General features: G+C 34.8%; 1 protein-coding gene across 2 annotated transcripts in view; it reads left to right on the forward strand.

Moving 5' to 3' along the window:
• The window catches only part of LOC144958302 (alpha-L-iduronidase-like), a 37,836-nt gene extending 27,658 nt beyond the window's left edge, over positions 1–10,178 (forward strand). The window contains exons 13-16 of one of the 2 annotated variants that reach the window (XM_078890186.1): positions 2,668–2,808; positions 4,860–4,936; positions 7,863–7,969; positions 8,941–10,178. In XM_078890186.1, the coding sequence (XP_078746312.1) occupies positions 2,668–2,808; positions 4,860–4,936; positions 7,863–7,969; positions 8,941–9,038 (423 nt within the window). In that variant the 3' untranslated portion in view covers positions 9,039–10,178. The remainder of the gene's footprint in view (positions 1–2,667; positions 2,809–4,859; positions 4,937–7,862; positions 7,970–8,940) is intronic. The other variant, XM_078890187.1, reaches the window with a different exon arrangement.
• The last annotated feature ends 2,222 nt before the right edge of the window (positions 10,179–12,400 follow it).

The following is a 12,400-nucleotide window of genomic DNA, read 5'->3' on the forward strand; positions in this document are numbered from 1 at the left end:
ATAATTAAAATCGGATGTATCTAGCAACTTATAAAACACTGCAATAATACTAATTAAAAAATACATATTAAAAAGTCGGGATGGAGCTTAATTGAAAAACAGAAAATGATTAGTTAAATTATATAAAACTCGATTACTTAAACTAATTATGATTAAACACTGCATAAAACTAATTAAAAATAAATAATTAAAAAGTCGGGATGTGAGCTCTAGCAACTTGATAAAACATACTTAAATAATACTAATTAAAAAATACATAAATTAAAAAGTCGGGATGTGAGCTCTAGCAACTTGATAAAACACTGCACATAATACTAATTAAAAAATACATAATTAAAAAGTCGGGATGTGAGCTCTAGCAACTTGATAAAAACACTGCACATAATACTAATTAAAAAATACATAGATTAAAAAGTCGGGATGTGAGCTCTAGCAACTTGATAAAACACTGCACATAATACTAATTAAAAAAATACATAGATTAAAAAGTCGGGATGTGAGCTCTAGCAACTTGATAAAACACTGCACATAATACTAATTAAAAAATACATAGATTAAAAAGTCGGATGTGAGCTCTAGCAACTTGATAAAACACTGCACATAATACTAATTAAAAAATACATAGATTAAAAAGTCGGGATGTGAGCTCTAGCAACTTGATAAAACACTGCACATAATACTAATTAAAAAATACATAATTAAAAAGTCGGGATGTGAGCTCTAGCAACTTGATAAAACACTGCACATAATACTAATTAAAAAATACATAGATTAAAAAGTCGGGATGTGAGCTCTAGCAACTTGATAAAACACTGCACATAATACTATTAAAAAATACATAGATTAAAAAGTCGGGATGTGAGCTCTAGCAACTTGATAAAACACTGCACATAATACTAATTAAAAAATACATAAATTAAAAAGTCGGGATGTGAGCTCTAGCAACTTGATAAAACACTGCACATAATACTAATTAAAAAATACATAGATTAAAAAGTCGGGATGTGAGCTCTAGCAACTTGATAAAACACTGCACATAATACTAATTAAAAAATACATAAATTAAAAAGTCGGGATGTAGCTCTAGCAACTTGATAAAACACTGCACATAATACTAATTAAAAAATACATAAATTAAAAAGTCGGGATGTGAGCTCTAGCAACTTGATAAAACACTGCACATAATACTAATTAAAAAATACATAAATTAAAAAGTCGGGATGTGAGCTCTAGCAACTTGATAAAACACTGCACATAATACTAATTAAAAAATACATAAATTAAAAAGTCGGGATGTGAGCTCTAGCAACTTGATAAAACACTGCACATAATACTAATTAAAAAATACATAAATTAAAAAGTCAGGATGTGAGCTCTAGCAACTTGATAAAACACTGCACATAATACTAATTAAAAAATACATAGATTAAAAAGTCGGGATGTGAGCTCTAGCAACTTGATAAAACACTGCACATAATACTAATTAAAAAATACATAGATTAAAAAGTCGGGATGTGAGCTCTAGAAACCACGTGAAGGCACCATAGATGGCGTTGGCTGGGTCATGTTGCCAGAATGGAAAAAGGATCACTTCCCAAATAGGCCCTGTACCGGACCAGCAGATGATGGGAAGAGAAAACGAAAGAGACCCAAAGAACCCTGGCGAATGACCATGGAAAAAAGAAATAAAGGAAGCAGGCCTGAGCTGGAATAAATTTTTTTTTTTTAAATTGAGCAATATCCACTAAATGTGCTCAAAGCGCTATACAAGGGGTCCCTGGTCAACAGCAACATTTAACATGTAGGACGGGACATGACGCCTGTTAGGCGATATTACAATTTTTCGGACAAAGACAACGCTGTTAACGGCCAGGTACTCATTTTACACCTGAGTATGGCGAGAGAATTTGAGTAAAGAGCCTTTTCCAAGGACTCAGCTATGCGCTGAGCGCGAGGCTCGAACCCAGGACCTTCCGATCCAAAAGCGAGTGTCATACCACTAGACCACATAGCCACTGCTAAAGCAGAAGACAACAAAAAATGTCTGGTGGACGCCCATTGTGCTTCACTTCGGAAGAGGGTTAAGTGAGAAGTAAGTAATCTGGGTGGGGTTCCTGACCTCCCATAGTGGGCAAGGGGGTACATTCGGTGTCTTCTATCCCATTATATTTGTTTTTCAACATGCTTTCTGTCTTTGTCTTGGAATGAGATTACTTGGTTTTGTCCTGGCCCTGGCCAGAGTCCTAGCTGGGAGGGAAACAGTAAAATGCATAGTTATTGTTTTGGGAGATGATATTTTTTTCCTTGTAAATCATCTCTCTATTATGTATTATTATATTTGTTATTTTGAATTTATAATGTAAGCATTTGAGTGTATACCTCTTTGTTGGATTTTGTGCTTGTGTCCAGATGAGACTTATAGGTGATCTCAAACTAAGTACTTTGATAGTGTGCTCTTGGAATCTACATCTGTGTCCTATTTGAACCAATTCCCCTTTTTCTTACTTTTTCTTGGGTTCTTTATTTGTAATTCTAGAACTTTTTACAATTCCATTTTCTTTCTTTTTACTGGCGCGGATGTAACCTAAATGTGTTGCAAGCGCCGTAAAACCCCTAAAAACAAACAACAACAAACAAAGATAAGTATGTCCACTTTCCAATCACCAGGACCCACAGCCCAGTATCTATGACGTCCCAGTTACGTCCAGGAGGCCTTTTCAAGTTCCTATCCCTCCTGGATTCCAACTGTTGGACCCTCACGTGGTCGTGCTGCACCTGTGTGCAATGTCAGCACGTCACCCTGGGCAGGTGGGTTTGGCAACATTGCTGTTATGCACCAAAGGCAGTGCATACAAAGACTGACAGGGAAGACACTCATTGGTAGCCAATCAACAAGTTGTATATTCAAAATCTATAAATCATATATCACAGAATTGGTAATAATTACATGGCAGTATAGAAATTTACATAAACAGGAATATAAGTTATGTAATATAACGTCAATGCACAAGTGTAGTTAACTAATGATACGAATATAATGTATTCTATTTTTTATATTCAATTGTCACATTATTTCTAGTAATTCAGTGTATTATTCATTGAAGTAAAATATTAGTTATACAATTGCAAAGGCAATAACTCAATAATAGTAATACACCATAACAGTCAACAATACATTTGAGATCATCGAAGTATCACGATCATCGTCCTTGTCACCATCGCCATGATCATCATCATCATCACCATCATCATCATCATCATCATCATCAATATCTTCATCATTATCATCATCAATATCTTCATCATTATCATCATCAATATCATCCATATCATCATCATCATCATCATCATCATCATCATCATCAATATCATCATCATCTTCATTATCATCATCCTCATCTCCATCAATATCATTTTCATTAATATGTTTATCAATTTTATCTCAAATGTTTGACCACCTGTGGAATTTATCAGGCAACATTTCACAGAGTAACAATTCGATACCAACCTTGCCCCGCGGTCTTTTTCAAAATTAGAGAAAATTTTCTGATTTGCACTGCAACCGCAAAATCTGCACGTTTTGCAAATTGTTTTACAAATTATTAAATCTGTAAAAATTCTTTTCTGTGAAATTTGCGTTCCATGCGGTGATGAAGGAAAAGTTTGAGCTAGGCAACACTGAAAGCTTTGATTTTTCATTATTATGTATGGAATTCTTTACCATTTAAAACCTGACAATGTGAAAGTCTTCAAACGGCATCTAAAAACCGATCTTTTTCATTCTGCTTATCGTAATTCCGTGTGAATTTCAAACAAGATGTGTATGACTGTTGTTGTGATTTTGTAGTCGAATGAATGAACATGTGTGATACTAAAATAAAAAAAACTATTGTAAAGCACCTCTGAGCACTATTTGTGGAATATTGGCGCTATATCAAATAATATTATAATAATAATTATTATAACAATTTCATTGACAGCAATTTTTTATTGTTATTTTGTTTTTTTAAATTTTGTGCCTATTTCCAAATCAGCATAATTTCTGGCAAAATTTGCAATGTTTTGTCCAATAATTTTGAGTTTGAAATTGAATAATTCCGCAGGGATATTTTATTACATGGGTTGCATGTAGTTATTTGTTAGGTGAATTTTGGAAAAAATTTACTTATTTTCTTCTGCAAAATTTTGAAATTAAACCAAAAAAAAACCCAAAAAAAACGCGTGGTCAGACCAACATTTAAAGACACAATCTTTTATTTTTCTACCAAAGCTGCTAAAAACTGCAATTTAAAACATATCTCTATTGTTGTTCTATAATGGCCTATCAATCAGTAATGTGCATTTTGACATGACAGAAACAGGGATAAAATGACAAAATCAGTCAGAAGGTGAAAATTTTGGATTTTATTTTTTTTAGTATTTTCTGAAAGAATTTGCTTTCCAGAGGATTGTAATCTTTATTTGAAGTAAATCGGGTGATTTTTCATGAAGTTATCTCAAATTTCATACTTTTTCAACTTGATTAGCTGTAAAAAATATTTAGAAGTGAAATTAAGCTTTGATTTTTCCCGAAGACAAAAAGGGTTGATTTAATCATTTGCGACAAGAACTCATTTTTAAAATAAAAAATTGACCTTCTAACCAAACATGGCAACATCTCAGTTCAAACCTTTTCAATTTTCACCATCCGACTGATTGTGTCATTCACTGTAACATGAATAAATGCCTTTTTTCTTTTCTTTTTATTTTATATTATTTTATAATGTGCATTTTGACATGACAGAAACAGGGATAAACTACCCACTTTAGGATTTAGCTCATCATAATGAACTATCTTTTTTTTCTCTTTCTTCTTGCAGGTGACAGGTGTCCGGTTTGTTAGGGTCACCAAAGGTCAGGTGCTGTTCGTGTGGTCAGATAGGAATATTCAAACAAAGTAAGTCGTATGTAGATATGAAAGTGGTCCGTCCTTCAGAGCCATTGGGCTCATGGAGCCGGAGTTTATCCCGGTTTCTATAGCGTGAAATGGACAATAGCAATTGCTTGCTATCCTTTGGATAGGTCGCTGGTTATTGCAAAGTTCTTTCTGACAGATCTAACAGACCCAACTACCCAATCATTGCTGGGTGGACAAGGGAGGTCAGAAAAATATATTGACTGCATCCAGGATCGACTTGGTCTCTTTGTGTGTAAAAGCGAGTGCTCTCTCGGGACCCCCTTATGTAGATATTATATATGTTAAATATGATAATCATTCTTGTTTGCAGTTTATTGAATATTAGGGGGGGGGGGGGGGGGGGCTGGACCATATTTGTGACATGCTGTCCATTAACGGTATTGTGTCCAAATTAAATCCTAGAGATTTTTGCTACTTGTCAAAATGGGAAAAATGTATTAAAAATGAGCATGTACATAGATAGTATTATTCAACTATCCTTAACGTGTAAAAATTAAAAACATTAGCTTTGATACTACGCCTATGATTTGTATTTTAAAATGGAATAAATAGGCATGCGGTGAAAGTTAAGTAACCCGGGTAAACTACGGATAAAGTCGGTGTTAGGGTTGAGTGTGTTAATTGGGCTCCTAATGGTGAATGTAGAATTGAAATGATAGGAAATGACAGGAAAAAAATGTCAATTTCACCTGGGACCCACCTTGATCCCTTTGCATGTGAAGCGAGTGCTCTACCAACTGAGCTATTGGGACCACCCCGATAACAATTCTAAACTTTAATTTATTTTCATTTATGTCTAATGTGAGCTTTTTTTTCAGTTGTATTCGTCTTCTTCTTCTTCTTCTTCTTCTTCTTCTTCTTCTTCTTCTTCTTCTTCTTCTTCTTCTTCTTCTTCTTCTTCTTCTTCTTCTTCTTCTTCTTCTTCTTCTTCTTCTTCTTCTTCTTCTTCTTCTTCTCTTCTCTCTTCTTCTTCTTCTTCTTCTTCTTCTTCTTCTTCTCTCTTCTTTTCTTCTTTCTTCTCTTCTTCTTCTTTCTTCTCTCTTCTTCTTCTTCTTTCTTCTTCTTCTTCTTCTTCTTCTTTCTTCTTCTTCTCTTCTTCTTCTTCTTTTCTTCTTCTCTTCTTCTTCTTCTTTCTTCTCTTCTTCTTCTTCTTCTTCTTCTTCTTCTTCTTCTTTCTTCTTCTTCTCTTCTTCTTCTTCTTTCTTTCTTCTTCTTTCTTCTTCTCTTCTTCTTCTTCTTCTTCTTCTTCTTCTTCTTCTTCTTTCTTCTTCTTCTTCTTCTTCTTCTCTTCTCTTCTTCTTCTTCTTCTCTTCTTTCTTCTTCTTCTTCTTCTTCTTCTTCTTCTTCTTTCTTCTTCTTCTTCTTCTTCTTCTTCTTCTCTTCTTTCTTCTTCTTCTTCTTCTTCTTCTTCTTCTTCTTCTCTTCTTCTTCTTCTTCTTCTTCTTCTTCTTCTTCTATTCTTCTTCTTACTTCCCATTCTTTTTCTTCTCTCTTTCTTCTTTTCTTCTTCTTCTTCTTCTTCTTCTTCTTCTTCTTCTTCTTCTTCTTCTTCTTCTTCTTCTTCTTCTTCTTCTTCTTCTTCTTCCTTCTTCTTCTTCTTCTTCCTTCTTCTTCTTCTTCTTCTTCTTCCTTCTTCTTCTTCTTCTTCTTCTTCTTCTTCTTCTTCTTCTTCTTCTTCTTCTTCTTCTTCTTCTCTTCTTCTTCTTTTCTTCTTCTTTTCTTCTTCTTCTTCTTCTTCTTCTTCTTCTTCTTCTTCTTCTTCTTCTTCTTCTTCTTCTTCTTCTTCTTCTTTATCCCCCCCCACCCCCCCCCCTCATATTTTTGTCTACATCATATATGAATATCTAGTATAGTCTAAGGTTGTATGTCAAAGAGTACAACGTACATTTAGCATACTCGACCAAAGCCGATTCATTTCCATTATGTGTATGATATCATCACGCCATACCTGTCGAATCTAACGACTTTTTCGTAATTTTACTAATTGTAGACAAATTGCAGGGCCAAATACGAAATTTTATGGAAATTACGAATTTTTAATTCTTAGTAATACTCAAATAATAATAATAATAATAATAATAATAATAATAATAATAATAATAATAATAATAATAATAATAATAATAATAATAAATAATAATGATAAGAAGAACAAGTACTACTACTATTACTACTACTACCACTACTACTAATACTACTACTACTACTACTACTACACTACTACTACTACTACTACTACTACTATATATATTACTACTACCACTACTATTACTACTACTATAATAATAATAATAATAATAATAATAATAATAATAATAATAATAATAATAATAATAATAATAATAATAATAATAATAATTATAATAATAATAATAATAATAATAATAATAATAATTATAATAATAAAAATAATAATAATCTTGTGTGGTTGTTCGTACACAATTTCAGAAATTACGAATTTCCTTGTCAAATTAGTAAAAATTGACATAAAAATTACTTAATTTGAAGTTTTCAATTTGACAGATCTGTCATGAGTTTTGCTGTGTGGTCTTGTGCTATGAGACTCGCATTCGGATATGAAGGTCCTGGAAGCCCCACTCAGAGCGGTGCATCGTAGAGTTTTTGTAAAATACTCTTAACTCACATTTTCTCATCGTACTCCAGTGTAAAATGAGTACCTAGCCATTAACAACATTGTCTCTGGTTTTTAAAAAAAATTGTAATATTGCCTAACAGGCGTCATGTCTCGTCCTACATGTTAAGTGTTGCTGTGGCTAGGGCCCCCGTTGTAAAGCACTTTGAGCATGCTTAGTGGATATTGCATGCACTCCAAAATTGCTCCAGTTGCTCATGTACCATCTTGCATCATATTTCCATGTTTAATCCAAATGTTTAATTAACTCAGATGTCTCTTGACCTATGAGGTCGAGAGGTCAACCAATGGGAAGCCAGGAACTTTCACCAAGGTCAGCTCAAGGAATTCCATTTTCAATCGGTTCCTGTATGAAACTGGTGAGTCCAAAATTTTATCTTAGATCAACTGAGCTAGTGGGACCCCCCTGACTATAGTAACGAACAAAAAAAATGAATTTAACAGCTTTGAAAAAGAACTAAATTAATACTAAAACACAGAATGTTTCAGGCTAAAAACCCTTCTACAGCCAATAACAAAAGCGATAAAAACATGGGTAGCTAGATCACTTACAATCCATTCAGATAGCAGAGAAATTATGTTTTGTCACGCCTTGTCGGATCGTCACCGGATTTCAAGATAATACATAACATTTCAGTCGTTTGTCAAATGTGGCCCGTCGTCTCAAAACGGTATTATGTCAGAATGGACCAGATGCTAAAAAGTCAAAATTATAATTAAACTGGTCAAAACTATGAAACGTTGGTATTTAGCACAGTAAAATATGATATTCCTTCTCCTCTATAAAGCATATAAACTCAACTTAAGCATGATATTTCTGGCTACAAATTCCATTTTCAACATCTTAATCATCCCGACTTAATACCGTTTTGAGACGAGGGGTCACAAATGTGGATGATATCCCTTGCCAAAATAATCTTGCTGAGAGTAACACTGGATTTGATTTTGTTTTATATTTTAGGAATTTTAAAAACCCTCACTTCTCTTCAACGGGGCAGTGTGGCGCAGCGGTACGGCCTTTGCTTCGTACCCGAACGGTACCAAGTTCGATCACCTGCCGCTGCGCTGTGTGGCCTTGAGCAAGTCATCTCGCCATAGCTCAACTTGCGGCGCTGCACTACGGCTGACGCCTGGGTTATTTCAGTCTTCCCTTGGAATAGACTCTAGAGACAAATTTTCTCTATTGGATGAATAAATGAATAAATGAGTTTTTTCGGGGTTTTTTTTCATTTATTTATAGCGATATAAGAAAATGATTCTACACTTGAAATTGTTTCAGAATTCCAGTTTTACTGAGTTGGGTTTTTTTTTTTCTTCTTTCTTATGGCAGATTCTGACAGTAAAGTGTTTGGATTCTATCGTATCAGAGCAGTGGACTATTGGGGTAGAGGTGGTCTGTATTCACAGCCTATACAGTATGGAGAGTAGAATAGCTCAATGGCTAAGGTGTCTATTCTTAGATTCTATCGTATCAGAGGAGTGGATTATTGGGGTAGAGGTGGTTTGTATTCACATCCTATACACTATGGAGAGTAGAATAGCTCAATGGCTAAGGTGTCTATTCTTAGATTCTATCGTATCAGAGCAGTGGACTATTGGGGTAGAGGTGGTCTGTATTCACATCCTATACACTATGGAGAGTAGAATAGCTCAATGGCTAAGGTGTCTGTTATTGGATTTTATCGCATCAGAGCAGTGGATTATTGGGGTAGAGGTGGTCTGTATTCACATCCTATACAGTATGGAGAGTAGAATAGCTCAATGGCTAAGGTGTCTATTCTTGGATTCTATCGTATCAGAGCAGTGGACTATTTGGGTAGAGGTGGTCTTTATTTACAGCCTATACACTATGGAGAGTAGAATAGCTCATGGCTAAGGTGTCTGTTATTGGATTCTATCGTATCAGAGCAGTGGAATATTGGGGTAGAGGTGGTTTGTATTCACATCCTATACAGTATGGAGAGTAGATATGGTGTCGATTGCTCAATGATTACAGAGACTATTATTGGATTCTACCACATTATTCCAGAGGATTATTGGGGCAGTCTTCGACAAATGTGACCCCTCGTCTCAAAAAAGGTATTAAGTCGGGATTATTAAGATGTTGAAAATGGAATTTGTAGCCAGAAATATCATGTTTAAGTTGAATTTATATGCTGTGGTAATTACAAACGTTTCATAGTTTTGATCAGCTTAATTATAATTTGACTTTTTAGTACCTGGTTCATTCCGACATAATACCGTTTTGAGACGACGGGTCACAAATACTCAGGTTGACAAAGTGCCAAATGCTGACCTTTGGACAAGAACAAACCAAGAACAAATGGATGTCCAGGTCAGACGCAGAAAGTGGTGATGGGTTGGTTGGCCATACCCTGCGGAAAGAGAACTGTAACATAATACAACCAAGCAGGCTCTCGAATGGAACCCATATGGCAAGAGGAAACGGGGTGGTCCAAAACAGACTTGGAGGAGAAGCCTTCACCAAGATTTGTACATCTCCAATCTTAAACGTCACGGGTTCCAACTGACAGGACACTCTACGCCTGGCTGAGAGAGAGAGAGAGAGAGAGAGAGAGAGAGAGAGAGAGAGATAGAGAGAGAGAGAGAGAGATAGAGATAGAGAGAGAGAGAGAGAGAGAGATAGAGAGAGAGATAGAGAGAGAGAGAGAGAGAGAGAAACTGGTTCCTATCTCATTGGAAGTGTAAAACCACTCTTCCTGAGGACTGAATACATACATTGTGTAATTGAGCTTCTTCAACTAAGTGATAGCATCTCATTTTCTAGTCTAAATATATGCTGGTCGTTGATAAAGATCGTCCATCCTCGCTCTTTTACTTCCTGTAATCCTTAGAATCTGCCTTTACCCTTTTTTCTGCCTTTCTGTCCATATTTTTAAAAAATGTGTTTAGTTTTATTAAGCTTTTTGTTGGTTTACTTCTATGTCATTGTATTTCCTGTTTACTTCTATGTCATTGTATTTCCTGTTTACTTCTATGTCATCGTATTTCCTGTTTACTTCTATGTATGTCATTGAATTTCCTGTTTACTTCTATGTCATTGTAATTCCTGTTTACTTCTATGTCATTGTATTTCCTGTTTACTTCTATGTCATTGTATTTCCTGTTTACTTCTATGTATGTCATTGAATTTCCTGTTTACTTCTATGTCATTGTATTTCCTGTTTACTTCTATGTCATTGTATTTCCTGTTTACTTCTATGTCATTGAATTTCCTGTTTACTTCTATGTCATTGTATTTCCTGTTTACTTCTATGTATGTCATTGTATTTCCTGTTTACTTCTATGTCATTGTGTTTCCGGTTTACTTCTATGTCATTATATTAGGGAGCGTTCACATATTACGTCATCAGCTAGGGGGGGAGGGGGGTCTACCAAATGTTGACATATGTTGACATGGGGGAGGGGGGGGGGGTCAGACCCAAGATGATGTCATCAAAACATAGGCAAATTAGGCCTATTTTATTAAATGCAAGAGCTTCAAAAATGGCATTCCAAATAAATTAGGAAAAAGGTGAAAAATTAATTAAATGACGGAATCATCAAAACCGATTGAACTGCTCAAACTGCTTGCTACCATTCAGTTTTGATTCTGAAAAGTTTTCTTCATCAATCATTTAATTTGGTTGTGTCTAGTTTATTAAATATATTTTGGAGTTTTCATCTGAAGAATGAGTAATAGTATTAGTAATACACATCTCTATGAAAAGTTTGTTGATGCCTTTTTAAAGGCACATCCTGATGACAAGCGCCTCCTATACTATTTTAAATTACACTTTCTGAAATTTTTTAAATAGCACCTGCACCAAGTAGCCTAATTTAAATAATGTTTGATAGATTTTATCTTTGCAAATTTAAATTTTATGTCCCCATTGTATCGTAAAACATAAATTATCAACAGTTTCTGAAATTAATAAAATGTCTGAATGTGTTTTATCAAACGTTGATAATCAATGTTTATGGTTTGAAAAATGAATAATAAATATTGTGAAATTAAAGTTATCTTGTAGTTTTCATTAAATTAGATGACGTCATCATCTGTTGGGGGAGGGGGGGGTCAGTTCAATGATGACAAGTGATGACTTGGGGGAGGGGGGGGGGGTCTAAAAAGGGCAAATTTTTGATGACGTAATATGTGAACGCTCCCTTATTTCCTTTTTAGAGGTCCGATTACCATTGACCGAGAAGAAACTCTCTCTCTCTCTCTCTCTCTCTCTCTCTCTCTCTCTCTCTCTCTCTCTCTCTCTCTCTGACTCTCTCACACACACACACACACACACACTCACTCTCTTGGGGCAGCGTGGCTCAGCAGTACGGTCTTTGCGTCGTCCCCAAAAAGTACCGAGTTCGACTACCCGCCTCATTGTGTGGCCTTGAGCAATTTACCTCGCCTTGGCTCACTTTGCGCGCTGCACTGCGGCTGATGCCTGGGTTATTTCAGCCTTCCTTCGGGGATGAATAAAGGGAATTTTCTTTTTATTTATTTTATTTTTTCCCCTTCTATTTAACACAATACAAATTAAAAGACATAATATTTATAATATTAATATGGTTATCTGCTGTCCCAGCAAATAAATCGTATCGTTCTGTCTGTTTGTGTGTATATGTATGTATGTATGTATGTATGTATGTATGTATGTATGTATGTATGTATGTATGTATGTATGTATGTATGTATGTATGTATGTATGTATGTATGTTTGTATGTATGTATGTATGTATATATGTATGTATGTTTTTTCGACAGTGACAAATCCTCATTTAATTAT

This window comes from Berghia stephanieae, chromosome 12 (genome assembly GCF_034508935.2).
Source record: "Berghia stephanieae isolate SIO BIC M18660-M18661 chromosome 12, UCSD_Bste_1.3, whole genome shotgun sequence".
Taxonomy (NCBI): Eukaryota; Metazoa; Mollusca; class Gastropoda; order Nudibranchia; family Aeolidiidae; genus Berghia; species Berghia stephanieae.